Source organism: Tursiops truncatus, chromosome 13, assembly GCF_011762595.2.
Source record: "Tursiops truncatus isolate mTurTru1 chromosome 13, mTurTru1.mat.Y, whole genome shotgun sequence".
In the NCBI taxonomy this organism is placed as follows: Eukaryota; Metazoa; Chordata; class Mammalia; order Artiodactyla; family Delphinidae; genus Tursiops; species Tursiops truncatus.
In genome coordinates this window covers 18,405,051-18,431,307 of record NC_047046.1, presented here as the reverse complement: position 1 = coordinate 18,431,307, position 26,257 = coordinate 18,405,051, and the positions used below count along the sequence as shown (strand labels likewise).

Here is a 26,257-nt window from a genome sequence, read left to right as displayed (position 1 = left end):
TGAGGAAATGGAATGTCATCTGTTCACCCAACAAGTCTTTGAGCACCTGTTATGTAGGACATCTCAGTCTGATGCCTGGCCTGTGGGAGGGTTAGGGAAGGGGTGGTATAACATTTAAAAGCCCAAGCTTAGGGGCAGTTGGACCTATGGTCAAATCTCAACTCTTCTCCCAAAAGACCCTCCCTCTCCCATCATCCCTCCAGGAAGGCCTCTCTTGGAGGATGGAGAAGCCCTTCTCCCAAGCTGAGACTGAATGTGGTACATGGGAAAAAGAGCCTAGACATGGTGTAGTCTAGACTCTCCAAGCTGGGTGGACTTAAGCAACTTAGCTTGACAATCAGCATATTAGTCAGTGCACCTTTGGTGGCAAGGGACAAAAACCCATCTTGAATCAGCTTAAGCTAAAGAAGAAAATGTATTGTGTCTTGTCTCCAAACTACCAAAGGGGCTAGATTTTCAAATGAGTGATTTGTGCCCTTCTCTTCCTAACTCTCATCTCTGCTCACCTCTGACTTAGTTTGGTTCTTCTCCTGTACAGACTGACTTTGATGCCAGGGATTGTGGCTGTTGGTAGCTCTGGGCTTAGAGAATGCCAGTGTCATAACCCAAGGGAAACAGATTTCTTTCTCCCAGCTTTAATCTATAAAAATCCAAAGAATGGGTCATGTGCCCTTCCCTGTAGCCATCAATCACTGGCTGGTGGCAGGTGCAACATGATTGGCTCTTTCAAGTTCAGTGTCTCCTCATGGTCGGGGCAGCTAAGATCTGTTAACAGAAAAATAGGAAGAGGGGGTGCTTTGAAGGTACAAACAGTACCATTACAGTCTTCCCCTTAACCCCGCAGAGGACGTGTGTGTACATACACTCGCACTCCTATTAATTTGATTATAAAAATCTCATCTAACACAATCCACTATCCCATATATGGCCAAATGCACCTACCCTCACCCTAAGGTGAGACCACCCATGGTCATAGTACACCCAACTCCAAGCCTGGCATTTCTGGGTCACGAGTGTTACTCTCCATCAGAACTCAGTGTGGCCTCCTGTGATCCTGAAGTCTGTGGGCCAAATGGAAGTGAAGCCCCCCCCCCCAAATGTAAAATGGACGGAGGACAGATCTGGGCTTAAATTTTAAGTGAGACACTTCCAAGCTGTAGTAACATAGGCAGACGACACAGTTTCGAATTCTACGTAAAAACGAGTAACATGGAATAACATGAGTGGTTACCAGTCAGAACATATACCATATGCCAAAAGAAAGGTTTGCATCTAAGACAGAGAGATGTAATAGTCATTAGGATCAGCCTCTTCATCTATAAAATGGGTTAATAAGAAGGGTGTGAGGACTGAATTTTTTTAAATAAGGCATGGCACTTAGTAAAGTAGATAGCACATAGTAGACACTCAATACATATTCTCTCCTCTCTCTCTCTCTCTCTCTCTCTCTCTCTCTCTCTCTCGCTCTCTCTTGCTCGCTCGCTCTCTCTCTCTCTCTCTCTCTCTCTCACACACACACACACACACACACACACACACACACACACACACACAGGTTTTGATCTGATGACAGTGACCTCATGCTGACAAAGTAAAACAACCACTTCCCCCCTTCCCCTCTCCCTCCCTCTCCTTCCTCCTTTTTTTTCTCCTCCTGCCCATCCTTGGACACTCTGTCCTCTAGTGACCTATTGAGCTGAAGTTGGTGTGAAGCTGTCACCACCATGGCCCATGGAAGTTCTCGCTCCCAGCCCAGATGTAAGCAAGCATCCGTGCCCCAGGGCCGTGGTTCCTTCTGTGACACAGGAGGGACATACATTGTTGAACAAGCAGTGACAAGATGTAGGCTTTTCCAGAGCTGTCACCATCTGATGCGCCCGCTCCAGGGAGGCAATGTTTCTTTTAAAGATGGACGGACTGTTCTTAGTTGACCAAATCACCTCTGTCTTATGAAAGAACTTCAAGGTGATCAGGGATGAGACGCATCTCCAGCGAGGCTAACAAATTCTGCACTTACCAGGGTGGTGTTGAGGGAAACAATTGCTCCATAATGAGCCTGTATCCTCTGCTAGACCCTGCTCTCCACCATGAGTGAGGGGGACAAGAAGCCCACAGTTTAAATAGATAGCAGCCCACCCATGAACCAGATCAAGTGGCATGTAGTATTTCCCTCAGTCGTTCCCTATGAGGGCCGTTTAATTCCAAGGGCTGGCTGGGTCCTCGGTCTAACCTTCAGTTATTTCCAAGTGCAAGGGTGGAAAGAGCACTGGTTTGGGGTCCCATAGATCTAGATTTAAGTCTTTGTTCTACCATCAATTAGTTTCAGGTCTCAGACAGCTCACTTCACCTTTCTGGGCCTCTGTTCAATCATCTAAGAAAACAGTTTAAGCATGCCAAGGGTCATTGCACCTGGGTCATTGCAAAGATCCTCGGATTCAAAGAGAAACAAGCGGTAGTTCAGAACATGGGCTCTGCAGCCAGATTGCTTGGGTCCAAACCTAACTCCACAGGTATAAGCTGTGTTTCCTTGGGCAGGTGACTTAGCCTCTCTGGGCCTCAGTTTCCTCTTCTACATTGAGTGGGAATATTAATACTTACCTCATAGGGGTCATTCTAAGGATTTGCTGAGACAATATGTGTAAAGCAGTTAGCAAAGTGCATGTCCAAATTAATGATTATAAGAACATATGGGAAAAGACTTTATAAACTGTAAAGTACCATCTTTGTGTAATATTTACCAGGAAGTACAGGAACACGTGTACTACTTTAAGAAAACTAAGTGAATGGTTTGTACTTGGATAGTTGTTTTACATTATTTAAAATTTTCCTTTTGGATGAAAGCATTCACCTTGGCCCACAAGGTGGGCAAACTGTAAAGTACTTATACAGCACTGTGAATGGCCGGTTTTTTATTCCACTCACCTTAACTTTGTGCCTGTTATATTCAAGACACTGTGGTAGAGACGTTTATACAAATAAGTCCATGTTAATCTCATTGGGCTGACATTTTCATCCCCACAATGAAGAAAAGTAGGCCTCAGGGAGGTAACTGGCCTAAATGCACTAGGTCAGCACGAGAATGTTACCAAAGTGATACGACAACCTAGATCTTGAGATATCCCAGGCCAGTGTTCCTTCCAAGGGAAAATAACACCTGAAGCCATCTTGCAGAAATGATAACAGGCTGTCAACTTATCAGGCTCTTCAGAGCTGTCCTAATACAGGTCTCATCTGCTTGGTGCTTAGGGAATGATGCTGGCTTGGGTTACTGGGTGCCCAGTTGTCACCAGTAGAGCCCAGGGGCATGACCTTAACCCTGGCCTTGGAAAGGTCCCTCCCTCCTCTCTGTTGACCTCCAGGGCCCACAGCCTCACCCATGGGACACCACTGCCCTTATAGATCATGTTCTGCCAATGCACATGAGTTTCAGTCTCTCTTGTTTCTACTTTACTGCTCAGAGGAAGGAATTGGTACCAAAAGGTCAACAAGGCCACATAGCCAGAGGCACACTGGTTACTCCTGAAACCCTTTCAGCTTTGTCCCCCCTGCCAAATCTGACTTTTCTCATCTCCCCAAAGCTAAGTACATCGGCTGCTACCTGGATGACACCCAGAGCCGGGCCCTTCGAGGCGTGTCCTTTTTCGACTACAAAAAGATGACCGTCTTCCGTTGCCAGGACAACTGTGCAGAACGGTAGGGCCCCACCAGTGTCCCAGGCATTCAGATCCCTTCCTTCTCAGATTCCTACCTGTGGTGGTCTTTCTTTTTCCGTGGGAGGGCATGATGGAGGATGAACATGTGGCTACAAGGAAAGGGTGATATGTGTGTGTGTGTGTGTGTGTGTGTGTGTGTGTGTGTGTGCGCGTGTGTGCATATGCATACGTGCATGCAACTGAGCAGGGAGTTGGTCTGTGGGAATTTGTGAGACTGCCTAGGAGTGAGTTTGCAGTGTACTACCGTATGCAGGGTCATGTTTGTAAGCTTAATGCCAGTACCTAACTGTCTTTAAATAACAGTAGCTGTGAGTGCAGGAGTCTCTGTGGATATGTTTGCAAGGGTCCTGAATTGTGGGGAAAGCACAAGTGGGTGTTTACACGCAGGCAAGTGTGAGTCTGTGAGCGTGAGGCTTGTGTGGTGCCCGTGGGAAGGGTGAGGTGGGAGCCCGGGATCAGGGCTATTTAATGGTTTACCAGCCAAGAAACTGTTTCTCTACCAGAGAGAAACACTCACCTGTCCAGACAGTGTTTTCCAATCTAAGAATAAAATGATGTTCTTGATTAGAACATGCACTGCGGGGAGGGCGCTCACTTTCCAAGAGTGGATGAGGCCCCAGAGGACTGGCGAGTTGGGACCCTCAGTCCAGGCCTGGGAACCAGCACTGCTGCCCTAGAGGCACTGTGGAGTGAGCTGACCTTCTCCTCCCCTGTGCCCTGGGTCCCCTGATGTGTGATGGCTTGTGAGAGGCCTCTAACATGCTCATCTTCAGGCTCTAGCCTGATCACAAGCTCTGAAGGAGCTCCACTGCATGGCTGGAGTGGAAATGGGCAAGTGGGTGGCCAAGGGACTCTTCCCTCAGTTCCTGACTAGAACACACTGTCCCCTTTATAATCAGCTTCCATAAGAGTTCACCATTGAAATCCTGAGCCCAGGACCATCTCCAGCTTGGGAAAGACTCCAAGCTCTTGAGGATGTTGATTCTTTAATTTATTTATTGAACGGTGGGGAGACAGAAGTGAATTTCAGAGTCCATGCCCTCAGAGAGGTCTTGTGGGAGTTGAAGAGTTAATATTTGCAAAGCAAATATTTGAGTGCCTGGAAGAGAGGAAGTGTAAGCTATTGGCATTCTGTGGCCCAAACCCCGTTCTTGCTTCTGCCTCCCCAACTAGCTGGGGAGCCCCTTGGGGGCAGGGCTGCAGCTGGCTCATCTCTGCATCCACCTGGTAACCCATGTGGGCAGCGCTGAACCAGAGTGAATTACGCGAGTTGATCTGACTCGTCTTCTGAAGCTCCACCTTGGCTGTCACCTCCTCTGAGAAGTCTCTCCTGACATCCCAGGCAGGTTGGGGGCCTCTTCTGCATTTCCACAAGCTGAGACTTACCCCATCTCAACCCTCATCTCACTATGCCGGCGTTTTCTGGTTAAGCGCTTGTCACTCCATCTGGGCTGTGACGCACACGTCAGCATCACCTGGAATCTCTCAGGATTGCCGGGCCCCACCCGCAGCTTTTGATTTGGTGGGTTTGAGGTAGGGCCCAAGAATCTGCATTTTTAACAAGTTCCCAGGTGACACTGGATGCTGTTGGTCCTGGAACTATGGTTGGAGCACCACTGCTCTGATTTTCACACCCAGCTGGGAAATTTTAGAAACTCCTGCTGTCCACTGTTCCTTCTATCAGTGGGTCCATTTATATGAGACGGGTCCCAAGGGCACCTGAGAACCAAGGCTTGAGAGAGACAGCGACAGACAGGTGGAAGAAGGAGGCTGGCCCAGCTCCAAGATGCCCAGATAGTTTAAGCTGCTCTTCCTGCGTCTGCCCAGGTGACCGTGTGATCACACGCTACCCGAGTAGTAGGGGTGTTTGGAGACATGAGTCTGGGTGGGTCTGTCCCTCCAGCCCAGCCCCTGGAAGTCCCGAGTGATGGCGTGAGCTGACACCTCCCGTAGATCCAGCCTTGCATGACCAGTATTTTGCAGGCTGCTCCCCCAAGGAGCTTTCACGATTCTGGAAAGTGCCTCAGAGGCCACAGTGGGCAAGAGGACTGCGCAGGGGTCGTCCTACTCCCCTCTCCCCCACCACTTCATACCTACCCTGTGAAGCAGAGCAAGCACTTCCCTTTTCATCTGTTTACAGAACAGGTCCTCACTAAAAGTCCTTTTTAGGAAATGATTCCAGAGCTATGAAAAAAAATTGACAATCTTGCAGTGCCTGGATATTTTTTTTTGTTGTTTTAAGGAAAGGAATTTTTTACTTGGCCGGATACGTGACCTTGGTTTTGCCACCTTCCAAAGACATACGAGAGTCCCTGCCCCCTCCCCTGGGTCCAGCTCCTCTCAGGGGACATAGAGGCATCATTCCTGGGGGATGTTTCCTGGAATAAAGAGGCTGGACTTTGCAGATAGGATTGGCTTGTGGCTCTAGACAGGGAAGAGCAAGAGAGTGGGTGGGGCAGAGGGACCACAGGACCAGAGGGGTGTGTGTGTCAAGTGTCCTGTGTGTTGAAGGTATATGTAGATGGGTGTGAATATGACGTTGTGTGTCTGTGTGGGTAAGTGTATGGGGGTGTGAGACATGAGGCAGGAATGGAAGCAGGTGGTCCCTGGGGTCTTGTCCCCTTCCAGAGTCTCCCTGTCCCCCAGGGACCTCTTTGTATTCCTTCTTGGCTTCCTGCCCATCCCACCTCCAAGACTTTCTAACCCCTTAGCCTCCCTGACCCTCTCAGGGTCTCCTTATTCTCAGTCCCGATCCCCCTGTCCCTTGGAGTATCCCTGTACCTCAGATCTCCTTGGGTCTCCCTGACGCCCAAAGTCTTCCTTGTTTCCCCTCTTCCAGGGAGATAGGGAGACCCCCACCCCAGTCTCCTTACTCCTCTGGGATCTCCCTGTCTCCTGGAAGCCTCTGTCTCCTGTCCCGTGAGGTCTCCCCTGTCCCCCTTCCATCGTCTGTCTCTCCATTTCCCCTGGGACCTCCTGGTCCCCAGAGCCCTCCCGTCCCCCAGGCCTCCTCACTAGGTGAGTCACCCTGTCCCTGGGGTCTCCATGGTGGCAGTTACCCTGGCCTGACAGCAGCCTCCCCCAGGGGTTACCTGTATGCTGGGCTGGAGTTCGGCGCCGAGTGCTACTGTGGCCACAAGATCCAGGCGACAAACGTGAGCGAGGCGGAGTGTGACATGGACTGCAAGGGCGAGCGGGGCAGCGTGTGCGGTGGCGCCAACCGCCTCTCCGTCTACCGGCTGCAGCTGGCCCAGGAGTCAGCCCGCAGGTGTACGTGAGTCGGCCCCTCCCCTCTCTGCCCTCGCCCACCTGAGCGCCCACCTGTACCTTCCACGGCTCCCCCCGCTCCTAAGCCCTCGGCTGCCCTCCAAGGCTGCCACCATCCTGCCCCAGCCTCACCTCCAGCCACGCCCCTCTTCCTCCTTAACAAACAGCTAGAGCCTGAGCTGGCCTGTCCTTCCTCATTTTCTGAAAGCAGCTTGTGTCTAACGATGGTGACAATGACGACAGCAAACACTTCATCGTTTTCCAAGTGCCTCCTATGGGAGAGCACATCTAATCCTCGTGATGACCCTTGAAATCGCACTGTTATCCACCCACTCCCATTTTACAGATGAAGAGACTGAGGCTCGATGTCACACAAACAGCAGAGGATTGAAACCAACTCCAGAGCTTGTGTCTTTAATGCTCCTGTAGAGAGAATTTATCCCTCGCCTGCCAGTGCTTCAGTCTTGTTGGAAAAACTCTCCAGTTTCCAAACTGAGGGAGGGAGGGGATGAATAGCCGAGGACAAGAGCCACCCCTTCTTCTGCGGATATTGTCCCGTTGTCCCCTCTCTGGGTGTTTAATAGCAGTTAATGTCTATTTATCAAGCATCTGCCGTGTGCCAGGCACGTGCTGAGCCCACTGCAAGCCTGATTTTGTTTCCCTTCCCTACAGACTTTTCAGGCAGTTACCATGGTTAAGTATCTCCATTTTACAGTGAGGAAACCGAGGCTTGATGAATTTAAGTAAGCCTGCCCAAGGTCACACAGTCTTGTGACCTCAAAGGTGACCTTCAGACCTATACGAAGAGCTAATGGCCTTGACGAAAGACAGAGGGCTGAGGTTTGTCCTGGTTACTCTTCTGATGCGGGCCTGAGGTAGGAATAGGAATCCAGAACTAAGAATCCCAAATCTGAATGCTCCAATGAACCCTAGGGAGATCTTGTTAAAATGCAGATTCTGATTCAGCCGGTGAGATTCTGCATTTCTAAGGAGTTCCCAGGTGATGCTAGGTTGCTGGTCCATGGACCACACTTTGAATAATAAGGCCTTAGACCTCCATGGAACTGACAAGTTCCGCCCAGAATGTCAGCCTGCCCACCCAGGTGGATTTGGCAGAACCTTAATGCCTGTCTGCATGCCGCCTTTTCCGTATGAATGTCATTGTTTATAAGAATTCATTGCTGGTGTGCTTGACACTGTTCTGTTTTCCAAACCCCGTGTTTCTGAAGCCCTGTTCAAGCTTTGCTTTACAACGGGGTCCAGCGTGCCGCCAGTTTACAAAGTGGCTGATTTCTAGAAACAGAGGCACCCTCTGCCCCCGCATCGTTGCCTCAGTTCCTCCAGCTCTGCAGGTCTGGCTGGCAGAGGGCGGGGAGGGTGTGTGAAATCCAGGCTGGATGGTGTCCATACAGCAAGTCTCTGGTTTGGCCATTAGTGTAATGAGGTTTTAATTTGATAGCAGATTTATCATCCCCAATACTGATTTCTTTATGCCAATGTTTACATTATTTTGATGGTGACGTTGACCATATGAAGAGATGGCCTTAAAGTTGTGTGTATTTAGAGGGAAAGCTGATGCCACTAGAACATTCTAGTGGATGATGCTGAGCTGGATAACAAGAATTGGGCTGTGTATGTCATCAGCCACTATCAGCTAGACCTCCTTTTGGTTAATGTTCAGATTGGTTGAGTAATACGAACATTCTCCTGTCTTTCTCTCTCTCTCTCTCTCTCTCTCTCTCTCTCTCTCTCTCTCTCTCTCTCTCTCTCACACACACACACACACACACACACACACACTATTGAGATCACCTGGTATAATAACACTCTCATGGACCAACAAAGATTTTTCAGTCATCAGGTGAAATATATAAACCTCGACACACCGAGACCACTAGATCCCGCTACAATTGGGTGTGTTTTACCCCGGTAGCAGTGGGAGGGCTGTCTGGGTGGTGGCTGGTGAGAAACCCCTGAGGCTGATGGGAATGCTGCTGTGCCCCTCAGCTTGCCCACCTCTGCAGTGGTGTTTTGTTCCATCTGAGAAAGGAATCTTTGTATTTATGTCGAAGACGGGGACCCCATTCATTTCTACCGAGCGGGGAGTCCTGGATTCTGTAAGTCCAGCCCAGTTGTTCTGAATCGTCGCTGTACAAGGCTGGAAGCTTGGGCACCTTCAGCTGGAAACTCCAGAAGGAAAGCTAAGCCTTGCTAATCTCAAGGCTACTGTGGCTGAGATGAGAATGGAAGTGGCTTGGATAAGGAGACAGATGGTTTGTCACATTGGGACTCCTGGTGGGCTCCCCGTTGGCAACATGGTATTTGGAGAGAGCGTGGGGACTGTTCATTAAACACGTGATTGCTCCCATGTGCATTAGGCATGGAGAGGACAATGGGGAATAAAGCACAGTCCCTGCCCTCAAGGAGACCACCGTCTAGTGGAGAGACAGACCCAAGACGAGTGGGATCTGTTCAAGCATGGCGGGTATATATAGGAGCCACGGGAGCAACATTTGAGCTGAATCTCATTCTAAGATTTCCAGGTGAAAGGGAGAGTCGTGTATTCAGCCATGAACAAAAGGATCCTCAAAGGTGATGTTCTGAATGACCTGTTGGAAGCCCTTTCCTCACTGATGCTTCATTTTATGGCTTTAGAAACTGAGGCCCAGACAGCACAAGTGGCTAAATTGAACAGCCCTGCGGGAGGCTCCACAGAAGAGGGCTGACTGATTAAGGCCTTGAAAGATGTGTAAAAGAGGAGGATATCCAGACTCAAGGAATTGCCAGAGGGTGGGGGAGAAATCTAGGCAGAGGGAATAGAGTGTGCAAAAGCTGAGAGGTAATTTCTAGACGTGACGGGCAGGCATGATCTTTCCAAGGCCACAGCGCTTCTTAGGGACTGAGCATAGGCTGGAACCCAGGTCTCTGACTCCTAGTTTGAGTGCTAACTCTATATAGTGCTGTAGACACCTTGACCTCTTGTATTGGATTTTGGACCCCATTGCCTCTCTTTTGGGAGTGTTCCTTGGATTTAACTTACCTCCTTTCTTCCTTGACCCCTGACCTCTCCTTCTGCCCTGCATCCTGACTCTACACCATACAGAATATCCAGTGCCTTTGTTCTGACTCAGTGGCTTCCCATTCCTGAGATCTGATTTATACACAAATAAGTCAGAAAGGGAGGCCTTCCACTGGCACACGACACTAACATGTATTACATTAGGGAGGGCAATGAGCAAACACTCCAGGAAACAGGTATGGTGGAAACCAGATTCCATTTGTAGGGTCATTAGTTTGTATTAACACCGTGTCCTAATTGTGTTTCCCTGAGCAGTGGCACAGAACTCTTCATGATTGTGAAGATCCAAAGGAGGCTTATTATCGCCCAAGCACCGCTCTGGTGGGGTGTCCACCTTGCGTGGGGAGCCAGCCTGCGTGTTTCCGAGGTGATGGAATGCTCCTACAGTAGTGAGAGCATTAGAAGGTTGGCAGAGCAAATGTCTGCAGGCACCCTGCTCTTCTTTCTTGCCACAGACACTCGGGCACACGGACTCTTTGCCCTTGTTAGAAAAGAACCGAGAAATGGACTTCCTTCTTGGTTGGCTTACATTTTTTCACAGCAGTTCGCTAAATGTGTCAGCAAGTGTAGCTTCTCCTCCCAGGGGCAGAGACCTGCTGGTGATTCGAGAGTATTATGGCTTTATAGGGTGTTGCAAGAGATTTCATTTGCCTGAAAGATTCTTGCAAGATTCGCATTGCAAGGTTCATTAGAATTACACAAAATATACAATATGTATGTGGGTCCCGTGGGTGGCTGTCCGTGGTGCTGACAATCCTTTAGTGCTGCCTAAAACCCCCATGACTGCAGACCAGCCTCTCCCAGGACCCGGCACTTTTCCCTCTTGTTTTTTCTTTTCTGTCTTGGTGAAAGTATTATGAAGCCATGTTGTCACCGAAACAGTAGATCTTGACTCGTGGGTCACACTGTACCTGGTGACTCTTGTGTACTGTTGCTAGTTCTGGCGATTTTTTGTCTTTGAAGGTTAGAAGGGAAACGTTGTGCAATGCTTGTAGTTTTTGTTCACTGATACTCCGTTTTAACCAGTTCTGCTGAGAGGAGCCTCAGATGACCATGGAAAGTCATATTGGATGGATGGGCTATGGACTAGCTCCTTCTTTGCCGGGCCTGGAGGCCTCTCCTTTCCCTTGATATATGCCTGGGACCCCTGAATTTTATAATTCATATGGGTCTTCGTGTGTTCTGCTGTGTAGGGCCAAGGAGATGTTAGCTAGAAATTTTTTTCTCCTTCTGCATCATGATGGGGGAGAATTGGTTTGCTCTTCTCCGTGAACCGTAATCCAGGAAGGCTATGGGAGCAATGATTGTAGATTTTGAAATCAGGCAGACATTGTTTCTATCCCAACTCCTTCACTTACTTGCTGTGTTGATTTTGGTCAAGCCACTCATTCTGTCTGAGCCTCAAATGCCTCATCTGTAAAATGGGGACAATTCCAACCTTGAAAGATTGCTCTGACCACCAAGTGAGATAAAGTTGAGAAAGCACATAGCACAGTGCCTGTTATGAAGTAGTGGTGATGCACCCTCCTTCCTGAAATGAAAATTCCTCAACTCACTCCGAGTAGCACCCAACTCAAGCTATTTGAATTTCCAACAGCTCACAGGAGCCGCTGGTGATGCCTAAAAATAGCTGGTTTGAATTCTCCTCGGACAGTTAGGCTCTTTGTGTAATTCAATCTCTCTCTGATTATAGGTAGCCATTAACAGCTCCCAGCTCACTGCCTTTCCTCCTCACCAGCATCTTTAATGCAGTAGAGCTCGGCCTAATTACCCGGGGGGTGATGGCCTCTTTCAAACCAAGGAGAACTCTTCCACGCCTGCCTTTAAGCTGATGCCTGGTGGGATTTACCTCATCTTTGTGAAGCCCCAGAACAAAGAGATGATGGACTTCAGAGATACTTGCAGCTGGTTCCAGGATGTTCTTCATCTGCCCCCAGTAAAGGGAGTTGATGAACAGTTGCTCTGCTCGCCTCTTGCTAGTAGAAACTCCAAGCTTCCGAGGTCATGCACCATCCCAGCTGGCCTGGCGATGAAGAGCTGACATTATCAGAATGTGGGGCATGGGCTTTTGTGATCCTCGGACCCCTACTGTGGCGCCTCAGAGGGTTTCTGGGAAATTCAGGTGGCTGGCATGGGGTCTCTGGAGCCCAACCATGTTGGAATTCGGCAGGCCTCCTGCAGAATAGCAGAGAGGTGGGAACCTAGGATGTGATGTCAAATAAGATCAGGGTCAAATCCCTACTCCGCTCCCCACTAGCTGTATGAGCTGGAAAAGTGACCAAATCTTGTTACGTCTCGGGGTCTCCACCTGCAAAACAGGATAATAGCATCCTCTACCTCTTAAGTTGTTGTGAGGATTAATTGAGGTGTGATATGTGTAACATACTTAGCACTAAGGACATACAGTAAACAGCTGTTATTATTACCTTTGTTGCTATTCTTCAGCAAGGGTTGGTCGTTAGGAAGACACTACTCAGGGTTGCTGCTACTGTCCACGGACTCTGTACTGCACAACTCCAGGGAGCGCCCTTCTCACAGGCTACAGGCTGTGAAGAGCAGTGGCTCTGAACTCTGCAGGATTTCCCTTGTGAATTAAGAATGCTCAAAGATCCAAGATATTTTAAGTTGGGTTCTCCCAGAGACAAGGATGTGAGCTCTGGTTTACTTGAATCATGACCCCAGGATGCACCTCCAGGGGAGTGGAGATGTGAGAAAGGGAAGGGAAGGAGACAATACTTGCCCTTTACAAAGCAGGTCACTGCTGAGGACAGCTGAGGCTTAATCCCACCGGGGAGCTGTGGGAGGTGGTGGAGAGCGTGCTTCAGAGATGTCCCATTGGAGGAGCAGGAAGCTGCAGTATTTATCCTCCAGCGTTCACCCATCATTGGCTGAGGGTGGCTCCCAGGGAGATTAACTCCCTGGCAAGTGCAGTCTGTCCCTCACATACCCTAGGTGTTTACAGTAGGTCACTGTCAGCCTGTACTGGGATGGTGAGTGCCAGGAGTGTATTAATGGGGCACTGATAGTGTCTCCTACCTGCAATCTAGCCACCCTTCACATATCATGAACGAGCAATGAAGAAGGAGCAGGAAGACACATTGACTGAATCCTGGTAGGTCTCAGGCACTGTGAATGTCACTGCATCGCCTTCTGTCCCACCTGTGCAGGGTAGAGATAATCATCCCCATATACAGATGAGGAAACCGAGGCTCAGTCCAAGGACACACAGCTAAGTAAGTTGCTGACCCAGGCCTGTCTGAATTCAAAACCAAGGCCCTTTCTGCTGGGCACGAGAGCTTTTTTGCAAACAGGAAGGCATCTACCTACTGCTGTGGAAGTCCAAAATTCTTTGTATCACAGGAAGAGTGTTAGGAAGGTCAGGGGACCCAGGCTGGCCACTTCTCTTTTGTTTTCAGACGTAAGAGAAAAGAAAACCTCTCACCACTGGTGTGGAGAACCGGTGACGCAACCCATTTTACAGATGGAGGAAATGAGGGTAGCAGGAGGATTCAACGTGTTGGCCACCGTGCATGTTCTCAGTGTTCCAATCACCAAGCCATAATGGAGAGCAACCTGCAGAGAGAGGTGGACTCCAACGTGTTCCCCAGATCCCTGGGAGTCCGACCTTCCCGTTAGACATCACAGAATTCTCTGTGAATCCATGTGGTTTCCCTCCAAAAGCAGAATGGGCAAGACTGTAGGAAGACCCCACATCCAGCAGGTTTACTGTTCCTAGAAGTAACTTCCCAAACCTGTTCCCCTCCCCCCACCACCCCAGTGCATACCTTGACCAAAGAGAGACTCACAGCAGCAGCTTCTGATCCCTCTCTGGCCCTTTAAGGCCTCTGAAAACGTCACCTTACTTGGTATTCAGGGCATTCAGCTCAGCTCTGCTTTCTAAGGTGGGAGGGTCAGGGACTCATTAGCGGATGCTTAAATGTCAAAGGGAGACCTGTCTCAGCAGAGCTGGGCTTACAGAGTCTTCCTTCCTCTTCCCACACTTGCAGTCTGGCCTCCTGGCATCCAGGAAGGCAGGAGAAAATCATCTGGGGAGAAGCCAGGGTAGGAATTCTACTTCCTGTAAGGAGACAGATTCACAGCCCCTTGCCTGTCCCTTCCACTGTACTGACAAATCTCATTCCTGTCCGGCTCTGAATGATCCACCCAGTATTTATGCCTCCATTTTAGAGGTGAGAATACTGAGCCTCTGAAAGGAGAGGAAACATGCCAAGGTCAGTGAAGCAGGGTGGAGCTGCCAGTGTGCACTGTGTGGAGGAGAGCTGCCCGTTTGACAGGTGAAGACGCCACCTTTCAGGGAGGAGAAGCAAAGTCGGGATTAGAACTCGTGTCTCTGAGCCACTGGTCTTCTGCTCCTTGGCCAGGGCAGCTCATCCAGAAAAGTGCCATGGTCCTGGGAAGTACCGTGGCCTTCCGGTGTGGTGCCAGGCCGGATGGCCTCTTCTGGAGCCCCTGGGTCAGAGTTGGGCCCTCGGGGCCATCTGGAGATGCGTGCTGATCTGGCCCAAGAGACGGGCATCCAGCTGGGGGTGATAGGAGGGCAGAGCATTTGGCCAGAGGCCTAGATGAAGAGCCTGTGGGCTCACAGGGCCCTGAGTGATACCCCAGTGCCCTCAGTTACTCAAGGTCACATCTGCAAGAGGATCCAAGGGTGAGCCCCTCATAGCAGGTGACTCCAAAGACTACCATGGGTGGACTCCTGCTCTCACATGCCTACGGTCAGACACACACACTCCTGTACAGAGACCCGTATGCAAGGTGTTCTGTGATATGCAGGAGCTGGACCGATACCACCAGGGCACCTGTCTGTGGGCTCCAGGTGGAAGGGTCTCTGTGGTCTTGACACCCTGGGGAGAGACTCAGTCTGGGCTGGACTCCAGCAGAGGGGCCCACCCTCCTGTTCTGCTCTCTCGTGTGGCTCAAGCATGAAGTGGCCTTGCACTGAGGAGACGAAAGTTTTTGTTCGAATCTGGGTGCTGGCTGTTCAGGGGTTGCTGGGAAATGCCCAACCCTGGTGGCATTGGGCCAGTCCGGTGGGAGGCTGGCTGAGGCTCAGCCAGGCCTTCTGGTAGAAGAGGGGGAGCTCTTCTCTCTGGTACATGGTTGCCAGGCAACCCAGAGAGAGCCTCCAAGATTATGTCTCCTCCCCTTGATAAGACTCATCCCGTAGAGGTCCAGTGCACAACCATACAGTCACAGCCCGAAGCACACAGTCACAGCCAGGTGCCCACTGTCACGAGGCCAGGCAGGCAGGTGGACATACACCTGCTCATACAGGGTCCTAGACTCCCACGTGGACAGACCCAGATGCGCTCAGATGAACCAGGTCCACGGGGGCCCATTTGTGGTCTCAGAGCTCAGTATCCATGCACCCAAATAGGTAGATCTCTACTCACACCATCACAAACCCAGTCACGCACACACGCGCGCGCACACACACACAAGATGCACACACTGCCTCCCTGTCACACACACTGCACAAGTGTCCCACCTCCCAGACACACCCTCACTACAACCAGGCCCAAGCTACCCTCATGGTCTGCATCTCCTGCCCCATCGGTTCCCTCACACCCACACATACCCCCAAACCTCCAATGCCTTCTGATACAACTCTGTCTTCCCCTGCACAGTCCTGGGTTGGGGAGGGTCTCAGACCCCCCAGGGTGGTGGAAGAGGGCTCCAGGAAGGATCCACCCTATAGGATAAAAGGTGGTGGGCTTTGCACCCCTACAGTGTACCCAGGACCACACCAGTCCTGAAGGGGCCTCCCTTGGCCTCAGCCCCAAAACCATTGCCCCAGCTGGGGCCCAGGAGGATTATAAGGTGGTCCGTCGAATAGGGTCCTGGTGGGGAAGGGGCAGGTTAACAACTTGAATATGGTTCTAGAGACTCAGTGTCAAGTTCTAGGCATTTTTAGGTGCTTAAAGAGAAACCAACTCCAGAGTTGAGAGACCCCAGAGTGACAGCCTTTGTGAATGATTAGTGGTCAAAGGGGAGTGAATATATGTCACAGTGTTTTGAAAATGCTCAAACAGGGCCTGGGGGTGGTTCCTTAAAGAGGGACAGCCCAGAGTGTGAGGACTCTGAGCTCAGACGTTCCCAGGTTAGAATCCAGATGCTGCTAGTTGTCAGCTGTGTGACCTTAGGCAAGCCACTTACCCCTCTGAACCTCTGTTTCCCCTTCTGTATAATGGGGAGAGTGAGACTTTCTTTATAGGAATTAGGAGGATAAAGTATATCAAGTGCTTACACAGTGCCTGGTACGGCGAGAGCATTCGATAAGATCGTCAAGAATGGAAGCATCTCAGACTTAGATTCCAGTCTCAGCTCTGCCTCTTATAAGCTGGGTGACTTGTGTCAAGCGGTTTCAGCCCTCTGAGGCTTGAGTTTCTCCATCTGTAAAAATGGGGATCCTTATACCACCAGAATGATGCAAGGGTTCAACGGGGCCACATGTGTGAACAGTTTAACCTAGTTCCTGGCTGATAGCACGTGACCCATATATGGTGGCTGTGATGATAACAATGATACTGTGATATGACTATAAGCATCTAATCATCATAGTAGCATTATTATTATTGGAAGAAGCGTAGACTTGGGAGACAGAGCAACTTGGCTTTGATCTCACTCTGTCCTTAGACAGCTTTGTGGCCCTGGACGCCAGAGCGCCTCCTTGAGCCAGCCGTGGCAGCTACTGCTCGTGGCTGCTGCGAAGATTCAGTGGAGCCAACGCGCCCAGCTTGGAGCCTGGCATCCGTGCGGGCTCAGTAAACACTGGTGGAGTCTAAAGAGAAAAGGCGAGTCTCCTTACTTCTGAGAGTAAGTCCAGCGTCTCTGCCCTGGGACCTGATTGGCGTCCAGCTAACTAAGTTTTCTGGTTACGTGAGGTTTCGTCCACACTGCTTCCGGCTTCTCATCTCATTGCTGTAAATCTTTAGCTTAAACGCCTGACTCCCCTCCGCATCCTCACCTCGTACGGCACGTTCTCTGAGCATCGTTAACTCTTCCTCAGGGTGACCGATGAAATGGCGCGTCCCTCGGTGCATCCTGGGCCACGGGATGGGAGACTGTCCCGTGTTCCCCCACGGGACACTAGTGCCATTTGGGGTCTGGCAGTTCCTCATTTGGGGGATGGAGGGCTGTCCTGCACAGAAGAGACTGCATAGTCTAACCCCCTCCCTATCATTTACATGTGGGGAAACTGAGGCGTGGACCACAGTGTCCACCACCGTCACTTCTCACCAGCCTCTCGCAGCAGCCTGGAGTGAGAGGTGGGGAGTGGAGGAGATGGTGCTGGGTGGCGGGAGCCTGCAGCATGCTCTGGAAATCAGTCATTTAACCCAATTCCAGATGTCTTCTCAGCTTGCTAGATTTGCCTCCACGATGAGCAATTTCAGGCTACAGGGTGCCAGGTGGCAGAGGTAATCACTAGGGTGCCTTTGACAGCTGAGATTTAAAATTTTCATTCCTAGACTCCCTCCCCACTCCTCCACCATCCTTCTGCCCGGGGAGTAATTTCATATCCTTTTCTCTGCACTTAAATATAGATATATATGTATATGCTAAAAAAAGAGGGCTCCTTCCTGGGGGATCTGAGACCCTCCCCAGCCCAGGACTGTGCAGGGGAAGACAGAGTTGTATCAGAGTTGTTGATTTTTGTAGCTTGCTTCACTTTTCCCCAAGGATTAGCATTGTCTTTCTGAGATAATCCTTAGCACGTTTTCGCTAACAGTGGGTCCCTAGTATTGTCACATAACCTCCCCTCTCTAAGCCCTGCGTCTCTCATCCGTAAAATGAGAGTTTACTATGGACCCTGCAGAGTTCCCAGGAAGGTAAAATGAGACGGCATTCGCAAAGTTCTCAGAAGAGTGGATCACACATGGTAGGTGCTCAGTAAATGGCACCTACTTTTGTGCTCCTGATTTTGATTCACTGCATCAACAGTGTCCTTTATTTCATGTGAAAGCTGTGCTTCTAGAAAAGTGTATACAGCTCAGATTTGAGAACAGTGGAACCCAATTGAAAATGGGCACCATGAGTCTTTAGATAAATTTGACAGGGGCCACTTATAATTTTTAAAATTTGTCTTTATTACATTAAAAAATAACTATGCACTGTCGAAGAAGTTAGAAAGCGTTTTACAAAAAGGTGGAAATAAAAATTGCCTATATCCTATCAGAGTTCCCCAGAGAAACAGAACCAGTAAGATATATGCAAATATATAAATCAAGAGATTGATTTAAGGAATTGGCTCATGCAGCTGTAGAGGCTGGCAAGCCTGACATCCAGAGGCTGAATTCCTTCTTCTCTGGGAAACCTCGTTTTTTCCCCTCATCCCTTCAACTGATTGGATGTGGCCCACCGACGTTTTAGAGGGAAATCTCTGTTAAGTCTCCTTAAAGTCAATGAACTGTAGATATTAATCCTATCTTCAAAAAACCTTCACAGCAACACCTAGACCAATGTCTGACCAAACAACTGGGCACCATAGCCTCACCAGGTTGACACAAAACTTAACCATCACGTCTGCTATTAAGAGATAACCATGGTTGTCAACGTATTAGTCTATGTCCCTCCAGAGATTTACACTGAGAGAGAATTTGCGGACACAATTGATATTTTATAATATGTGGAGTTTCATGGTCTCAGTTTTTATTTAACATTCTATCTCGAACACATCTTCATCTCTTTAAAGTAACCTTTAACATCATTATTTTTGATGGGGCATAGAATCCCATTGTGTTGTCATTCCCTACTTTATTTGTCCAGTACTTCATTGTTGGACAGCAAGGTTGCTTCCAGTCTTTCACCTGTTAATTTAAATAAATGCTGCAGTGAGCATCCTTATTGATGTCTTTGTGTACACCTGTAATGGATGCAAAGGGTACCCACCCAAATCCTCTTTACCACCAATGGCTCACATCTGCCCCCTTGCCCCAGCAGCCTTCCAAATGACAGATGTTGGGGAGGGGGGCACATAGGGCCAAGGTCGGCCCCTTTCCTTAAAGTGGGACCAACTCTGTGGTACAGTTTACCCTCCGGGCTGGAGGTGGGACCCAGCCAAGATCACATGCTTACTTAGCTCCTCCTCTGCCCTGTCCTGCTTCTCCTGAAAAGCCATAAAACATTGTCTCAGGTTCAGCTTCAAGTAAACCCAGCTGAAGACAACATCTCTGAGTATTGTTTTGAGGATGACTTCTATTAAAGAGATAGCAACATCTTCTGAATTTTCTGTTGCGTAGCTGGGATGTTTCCAGATTAGGTTATCTGAAGGGGAATCTCTCCAACAAATCAGTCCCTTAGAGCACTGATGGGGCAGAGGCTCCCGAGGCCCCGGTTTTTCCCCTAAAGCCCAGGACAATGGGAGGGAGAGGGGGCACCCCAGTGCTGGAAGGAGGGGCAGGAGAGCTCTGGACCCTTTGCTTCCCTCCGTCCCAACCCTCTCCTGATGAGATCACGAAAATCCTCCATGGCATCTGTCATTTCCCTAAATGAAAAGTTGCCACCACCAAGAATGGGAAAGCGAGACATAGGAGTGGTGACAAAGAAAAGGGGATTATATGGCCCAGCAAGAACATCTCAGTGACCTGTGTTGTTGACAGAGATGCCAGGGTTGAGGACATTCTTTGAATTTTCTAGCTCATGAGTCTCCACTGTGGCTCACTGCGTGACCTTGGGCGAGACTCTTGCCTAGAAGGTGGCTCTCCCAGCCTACATCTGACTAGTTCTTTTCCCTCTGTCTCTCCAGATGGAAGTGCAGTCTTCCGAGGCTGCTTCCGCAGGCCCGACAACCTCTCCCTGGCCTTGCCCGTGACGGCTGCCATGCCCAACATGTCTGTGGACAAGTGTGTGGACCTTTGCACAGAGAAGGTGAGCCTGGTTCTGTGCACGGAGCTCTGGGGAGGGTGGTGTGGAGCAGCTGGAGGAACGGGATGCTTGGCTGGAGGAGCAGCAGCCCAGCTGGGATGAGAGAGGTCATTACTGTGATCTGTGATCTGTGACATGGGGGGAATGTGACTGTTTCATGTGGATCCGGAGGGTAGGAGTTACATGGGGCCCATTTCTTTCCCTCCAAAGAAGTGTGTTTGTTCTAATAGTGAGGACTGCTCAGGAATGAGGGCCACATGTGAACTGGGCCGAGAAGCGTGTGTAGAAGATTGCCAGGTAAAGGCAAGGACAATCCCACCTTGTGACAGTGTGAGTTCCCCGTCACTGGAGGTATGCAAGCAGAGGGAGAGCAGCTGTGGCATACGGAACTTTGGACACTGGATATCAGTTGGACTGGATGATCCAACTGGCTGATCCTTTCTCAGCCTGAGATCCTTGATGGGTGACTGTTTATCCTTCCTCCCAAGCCAGACAGGGAACACCACAAGAGCAGAGACTGTGGCCCAAAACATTTTGTGACCACTCCCAATACCCAGCACAGAGCTAGGCTCATCGCTGGCATTCAGTGATGTCTGAGGAGCTCCCTCCTTCACTCAAGGTGAGCTAATTACACGAGGGTCCAAAGGAGAACCAGCCCTCCCCAACCACAAGAAGGTGGTTGCCCATTTCATTCATTCACTCAGCTAATATTTGATGAGAACCTGCTTTGTGCCAGGCCCCTGTGCTCAGTGCTGGGGGTGCAAAGTCAACAAGATATGGTCTTTATCCTCCATGATGCTGACATTTGCTGGGGGCCAACTTTGTGGCTCTTCCTGGGTGCTCAGCGTGTGCCCCAACTGCTGAATGCCCCCACCTGCTCTGACTCATCCTGCTTGGCTTTTCTTTCATCAAGGCTCCTAATTCACAAAGCATGTCTCAGGAAGACTGAAAGGATCATCATAGAAACTGCCACTTACCGAGCACCTCCTCCATGCAGCCCTCTGCCCTACGGGTCACACAGTTTACCTCTCACAACAAAGCTAGGTGTTGGGAATTTTCATCCCCATTTCACAGATGACAAAAACAAGGCTCAGACAGATGAAGTCACTTGCCCAAGCTCACAGCGCAAGCAAGTGGCAGAACTGGGACTGACACCAAATCTATTCTCTTGACTTCTGAGCTACCCTAGAGACCCCACAGAGAGGCTTCCAGGAACCATTCAAGGGCAGCCAGGCCACTTCAGGTCACCAAGCATTTCCTGAGTGCTTGCTCTGCTCCCAAGAGGCATCCTGGAAGGTCAGGGGCAGTGTTCATAAGAATGAAGGGGGTTTGACCATCTTTTTGTCCAGCTTTCTCTCTTGGGCAGGAATCCCCCTCCCATGGCATCCCCTCCAGGTGGACATTCCTCTGTCCTGAGGGCTCTGGAGGAACCTACAGATCAGCCAGAGGTGGAGGACAAACACAAGACAGTGAGGTCACAGGGCAAACCAGGATGGAAGAGGGTCCAGCTGCACATAGGACTGGAGGGAAGCAAAGGTGTGGGCAGGTTGCGTGGGCGGGGTGGGGGGCGACAGGAAGACCCCGCTGCAAACCTCCCTCTTCTAGTTTCTTCTAATCTCCTTAGAGCACCACAGGAGGAAAATTGAGGGGATTAAGTGGACAGGGGTCCAGAGCTGCTTGTGTCAAGTGGTGGAGGGTCTGAAAGACTTAGGGTGTCAGAGGAGGCTTCAACATGGGTCACCGGCTAGAAAATACCATCAGTCCCAGCCCAGGTCCACCCACCTGTATCAGCATCTCTCTGATCTTTGGCTACGTGCTGTAGCTCATATTTAACACCTGTGAGAAATAAACCAAACCTACCTACCATGGCAAAGCTCACCGGAACCAGCCACGGCGGTGTGACCTTGGTTTGTTACCACATTATTCCTGGACCAGCCGCCAGGGAGAATTCAGCTTCATGCGTCTGAGCAGAAGCAAGTTGGACCAAGGACGGTCCATTGCCCTCCAGATCTCAGGCCCAGCCTGCTCCCACTTAGCTCTTTCATAGAACAAATAAAACAATTAGGAGCAGCTCTCCCAGCAAAGACTGCGGCTACGGGTAGGTATCAACATCCTCTTTGGCTTAAAAGGAAGGATTCAGACAGCTTTTCCCAAAGCATGGGCTTCATATCACTGTCAGACACAGAGGATTTACTCTGGCATAATGCATGGCCATAAGAAAAACTTTTCTTTTTCAGTTTTCTTTCAAGACCTCCAGGAGAAAGCTGCTTTTCAGTGCTAAAGTATCTTTAACACCTCTCTCCCCTCACCTAATCTCCCTTTTGCAGGAAAAACAGAGTCGACCCCAGGCTCAAGTTCTTGGCAGGCAGAGTGCCTAGTTAGAATTTAATCATGTGCTTTTCTTTCTGCAGTATTGGGGTTTACAGTATGGAAATGTATGGAAATGATACTTCTCAACCAGTGCTACTTTCAGGAGTAATAAATAGTTCCTTTGAATAGAGAAAGCCCGTGCGCAGCAACGAAGACCCAACACAGCCAAAAATTTTATATATATATATATATATATATATATATATATATAAAAATTAATTTTAAAAAGTGACTTGACACATAAAGGCAACAAATAAATGAATAATAGTACAGGAAAGCAAAAAAGAAAATGGTAACTATGTGAGGTGATGGGTGTGTTGACTAGCTTGATTGTGGTGATTATTTCACAATGTATACATACATTGAAACGTCAAGTCGCACATCTTAAATAGATGCAATTTTTTACTTAATTATACCTCAAAAAAGCTGGAAAATATAATAGTACAGGAGGTACGCAGGTAGGGCAAAATCTTGCTGCTGAAGCTTGGGGACCCTTGAGCTGGGGAGAGTGATGGAGAAGGGGACGATTGGAACGCAAATCCTGTTCTGCACCCAGAGTCCGGGCTGTCCAGGGATTTGGTGACTTTCTTCCCTTTCCTCTCCTGCTTCATCCCCAGGAGTACCCACTGGCAGCCCTTGCGGGCACCGCCTGCCACTGTGGCTTCCCCACTACGCGATTTCCCCTCCACGAGAGAGAGGACGAACAGCTCTGTGCCCAGAAGTGCAGCGCGGAGGAGTTTGAGAGCTGCGGGACACCCAGTTACTTCATTGTGTATCAGACGCAGGTCCAAGGTAAGCCAGGTCCGCCCCGACCCAGCAGACCCCCAGAAGCTCTCCCAGAGGCCTCCCTCCCAGAGATGCTCCAGCCAGTCCATTCCAGCCAGCCTGTCAGCAAGAGGACTGTGCAGGCCAGAGAGCAGAGGGCAGAGGGCAGAGGCAGGGCTGGTGAGCATAGCCAGGCTTAGAGATCCTGCATGGGCAATGGAGGGAGGGCCCCCGGGGGGCGATGGTTCTGAAAACCTTCATCTCTATCCCTTATACTGAAGACCCCCTTGGTGGCTCTTCCTGTAATGGGGGCTGTGAGCTTGAATGGGAAAACATCTGATCTGGGAGTAGGAGACTTGGGTCTTCAACACAGACCCACTGCATGATCCTGGGCGAGTCATGTCCCCTTTCTGGGCCTCAGTTTCTCCATCTGTAAAATGAAGCTGTAGATGGTTAGCCTTCCAGTTCAAAGATTCTGCAAATTTACCTGTAACTTTTTCTTCTCTTTCTCTGTCTCACTCATCCTTTCCGCTTTTATCCTTCTTCCTCTGCTAGTGGAACCCACACTCAATGTTTATCTCCTCTTCCATCTGTTGGGGTACCGGACTGTGATGACGATGGTGGTGGTGGTGGTGACGGTGGCACTTAGGGACTTTCTTTGTGCCAGACTCAGTGTTGAGTCCTTCGTATGCATTTTCTCACTGATTCCCCTCAGCTTTCCTGTGAGGCAGGAATAGTCATTATGCCTTCTTTACAGGTAGGGAAACTGAGACTCAGCACAGGTAAAGGACTTGCCTGAGGTCATGGTGTTTATAATATTTCTAGATGAAAATCTTTTCTCCTGCTGGAGGCATCATGAAAGGTGGTGGCACTTGGAAAGGTGCCTTGCTGGGATGCTCAGCCCAAAGGAAGCCCGTGAAGGATTACCCCAATATCTGAAAAAACTGTCCACCTGCGCCGTGCAGTCCTATGCCAAGCTTCGTCTCATTTAATGATGGGAAGCCCACAGTAAGCCTATGATCAGGATGATACCATCCCCGTTTTACAGACGGGAGAACCAAGACTCAGAGAGATTGAGAACTGGCCATAATCACACATCTACAAGAGTGATTTGCTTTCAGGTCTCTGACTCCAAAGTCCCTGCTAGAAACCTCTACCCACAGTGCCAAGGACACTCCCCGCACCCTCTGAAGCCTGGAGAGCTAACAAAACACCACTGGGCTAGACCCCTCTTCATCTCCCAGGAACTAGACTGCCATATACGGTCGGGCAGGTTGCGCACTGCACAGGCATAACCTAGAAGAAAAGTAATGCCTGAAAGCCAGCCTGTGCTCTGCCTGTCATGCCGTGCACTCTGGATGGCAGCACATCTGCCCAGAGGAAGGGGAGGGAACCTTTACCTGATTTTTACCAAGGTGCTGTAAGAGCTAGTGGCAGCTTCACCAACAGCCTGTCCCCTGTTTGGCCTGATGGGGGTACCGGTGGTGGCCAACTGCGGCTGCTTCCATGGCAGCTGAATATTGCTCAGAGCCCAGTGAGCAGAAATGTCTTTAGCCAGTGTGGCCCTTGGCTTTATTTACACTCTGGTGAGGAAGGATGAGTGTTTGTTAGTTTCCAGGAAGTGTTGGTTACTCTGTGCAGAACTGTGTTACCCCAGCTTGGGGGAAGGGTCATACACAGCTTAATTATCCCGTGACCATGAACAGCTTTGATGTGGACAGAACCGACACTGGAGCCTTTTCAATAGCCCCTGATTGATGGGTTTGCTCATTCCCAGTGCCTGGCCCCAGGCCATTACTGGTGTTCAATTTCCCATGTCACACTTGCAGGCCCTACACACTGGGGTGGCTTGAGAGTCATGTGGTTCATGAGGCCGCCAAGAGTCTGGTCCACGATGGCAGCCATTTATTGAGTACCTACTGTGTGCCGGGTACTGTCTAAGCTCTTTAGACTGAATTAACTCATCTAATCCTCATAACAGTCCAATGACATAGGTGCTGTTATTATTACCGTTTTACAAATATGGCAACTCGGCACAGAGAGGTTGAGGAGCTTGGCCAGAGCCACACAGCTGGGACAGAACAGAGTTGGGATTCAGACCAAGGCAATCTGGGTCCTGAGCCTGCACTCTTAATCTCAGCTTCTCAACATATACTGCAAATACTTCACATGCATTATCCATCTAATCCTGTAAGGTTTATTAGCCCCACTTTACAGGTGAGGAAACTGGGGCTCAGAGAGGTGAAGAGCCTTGTTCAGTGTCACACAACTAGGCCATGATCATCCGAGATCGAAACACAGGTCTGTCTGATTCCAAAACTATATACAACACTGCCTCCAGCATCTGTTTCGATTTGTGGAGCTTAAGAACCAAATCAACTTCCTTTTTAGTGCTGAAAATAACCAGCTTTATCCTCGCCGCCCAGGCAGTATTTGAATGGAGAATTCTGTTTTCAGGGGAAATTGAGGGGCCAGGTTCTTTCTCTCTCCCAACATTTTATTATGAAAAAATGTCAAACCTCCAGAAAAAAATGGAAAGAATTACACAGTGAACCTGTTAGACTTATCCTACAGATTTTACATCTGTCGACATTTTGTTCTGTTTACTTTATCATACATCTCTCCATTTCTCCATCCCTCAATTTTTATTTTTGGATGCATTTCGGAGTAAGTTGCAAACATCATTACACTTCAGTCTGCATATCACTAATTATAATTCAATATTTACTTATGATTTTTTTTTTTTTTTTTTGCGGTACGCGGGCCTCTCACTGCTGTGGCCTCTCCCGTTGCGGAGCACAGGCTCCAGACGCGCAGGCTCAGCGGCCATAGCTCACGGTCCCAGCCGCTCCGCGGCATGTGGGATCTTCCCGGACCAGGGCACGAACCCATGTCCCCTGCATTGGCAGGTGGACTCTCAACCACTGCGCCACCAGGGAAGCCCCACTTATGATTTTTTGAAGTAGCATTTACATAGAGTGAAATGCACAAATTTTAAGTGTACTATTTGATGCCAACTGGGTCCTATGAAATCCACACCCCTGTCAAAATATAAAACATAACCACTCTCCAGAAAGTTTTGCATCTAGGCTCCTTTTTGCAATGTGTTCCCGTGAAGACCATTCCCAGACACCTACTTGGCTTGATAAAGATGCTTTTTGGTTTGTTTTTTTCCAAA

The 26,257-nt window shown here is 49.5% G+C and overlaps 1 protein-coding gene across 2 annotated transcripts in view; it reads left to right on the top strand.

Moving 5' to 3' along the window:
- Positions 1-26,257, top strand: part of WSCD2 (WSC domain containing 2) — a 105,017-nt gene that overhangs the window by 61,314 nt on the left and 17,446 nt on the right. For both annotated transcript variants that reach the window (XR_012325225.1, XM_019950164.3), the window contains exons 3-6: positions 3,579-3,693; positions 6,799-6,983; positions 19,826-19,947; positions 22,932-23,106. Coding sequence is in view for 1 of the 2 variants with exons in the window: in XM_019950164.3 (XP_019805723.1) it covers positions 3,579-3,693; positions 6,799-6,983; positions 19,826-19,947; positions 22,932-23,106 (597 nt within the window). In the remaining variant the exon portion in view is untranslated. The remainder of the gene's footprint in view (positions 1-3,578; positions 3,694-6,798; positions 6,984-19,825; positions 19,948-22,931; positions 23,107-26,257) is intronic.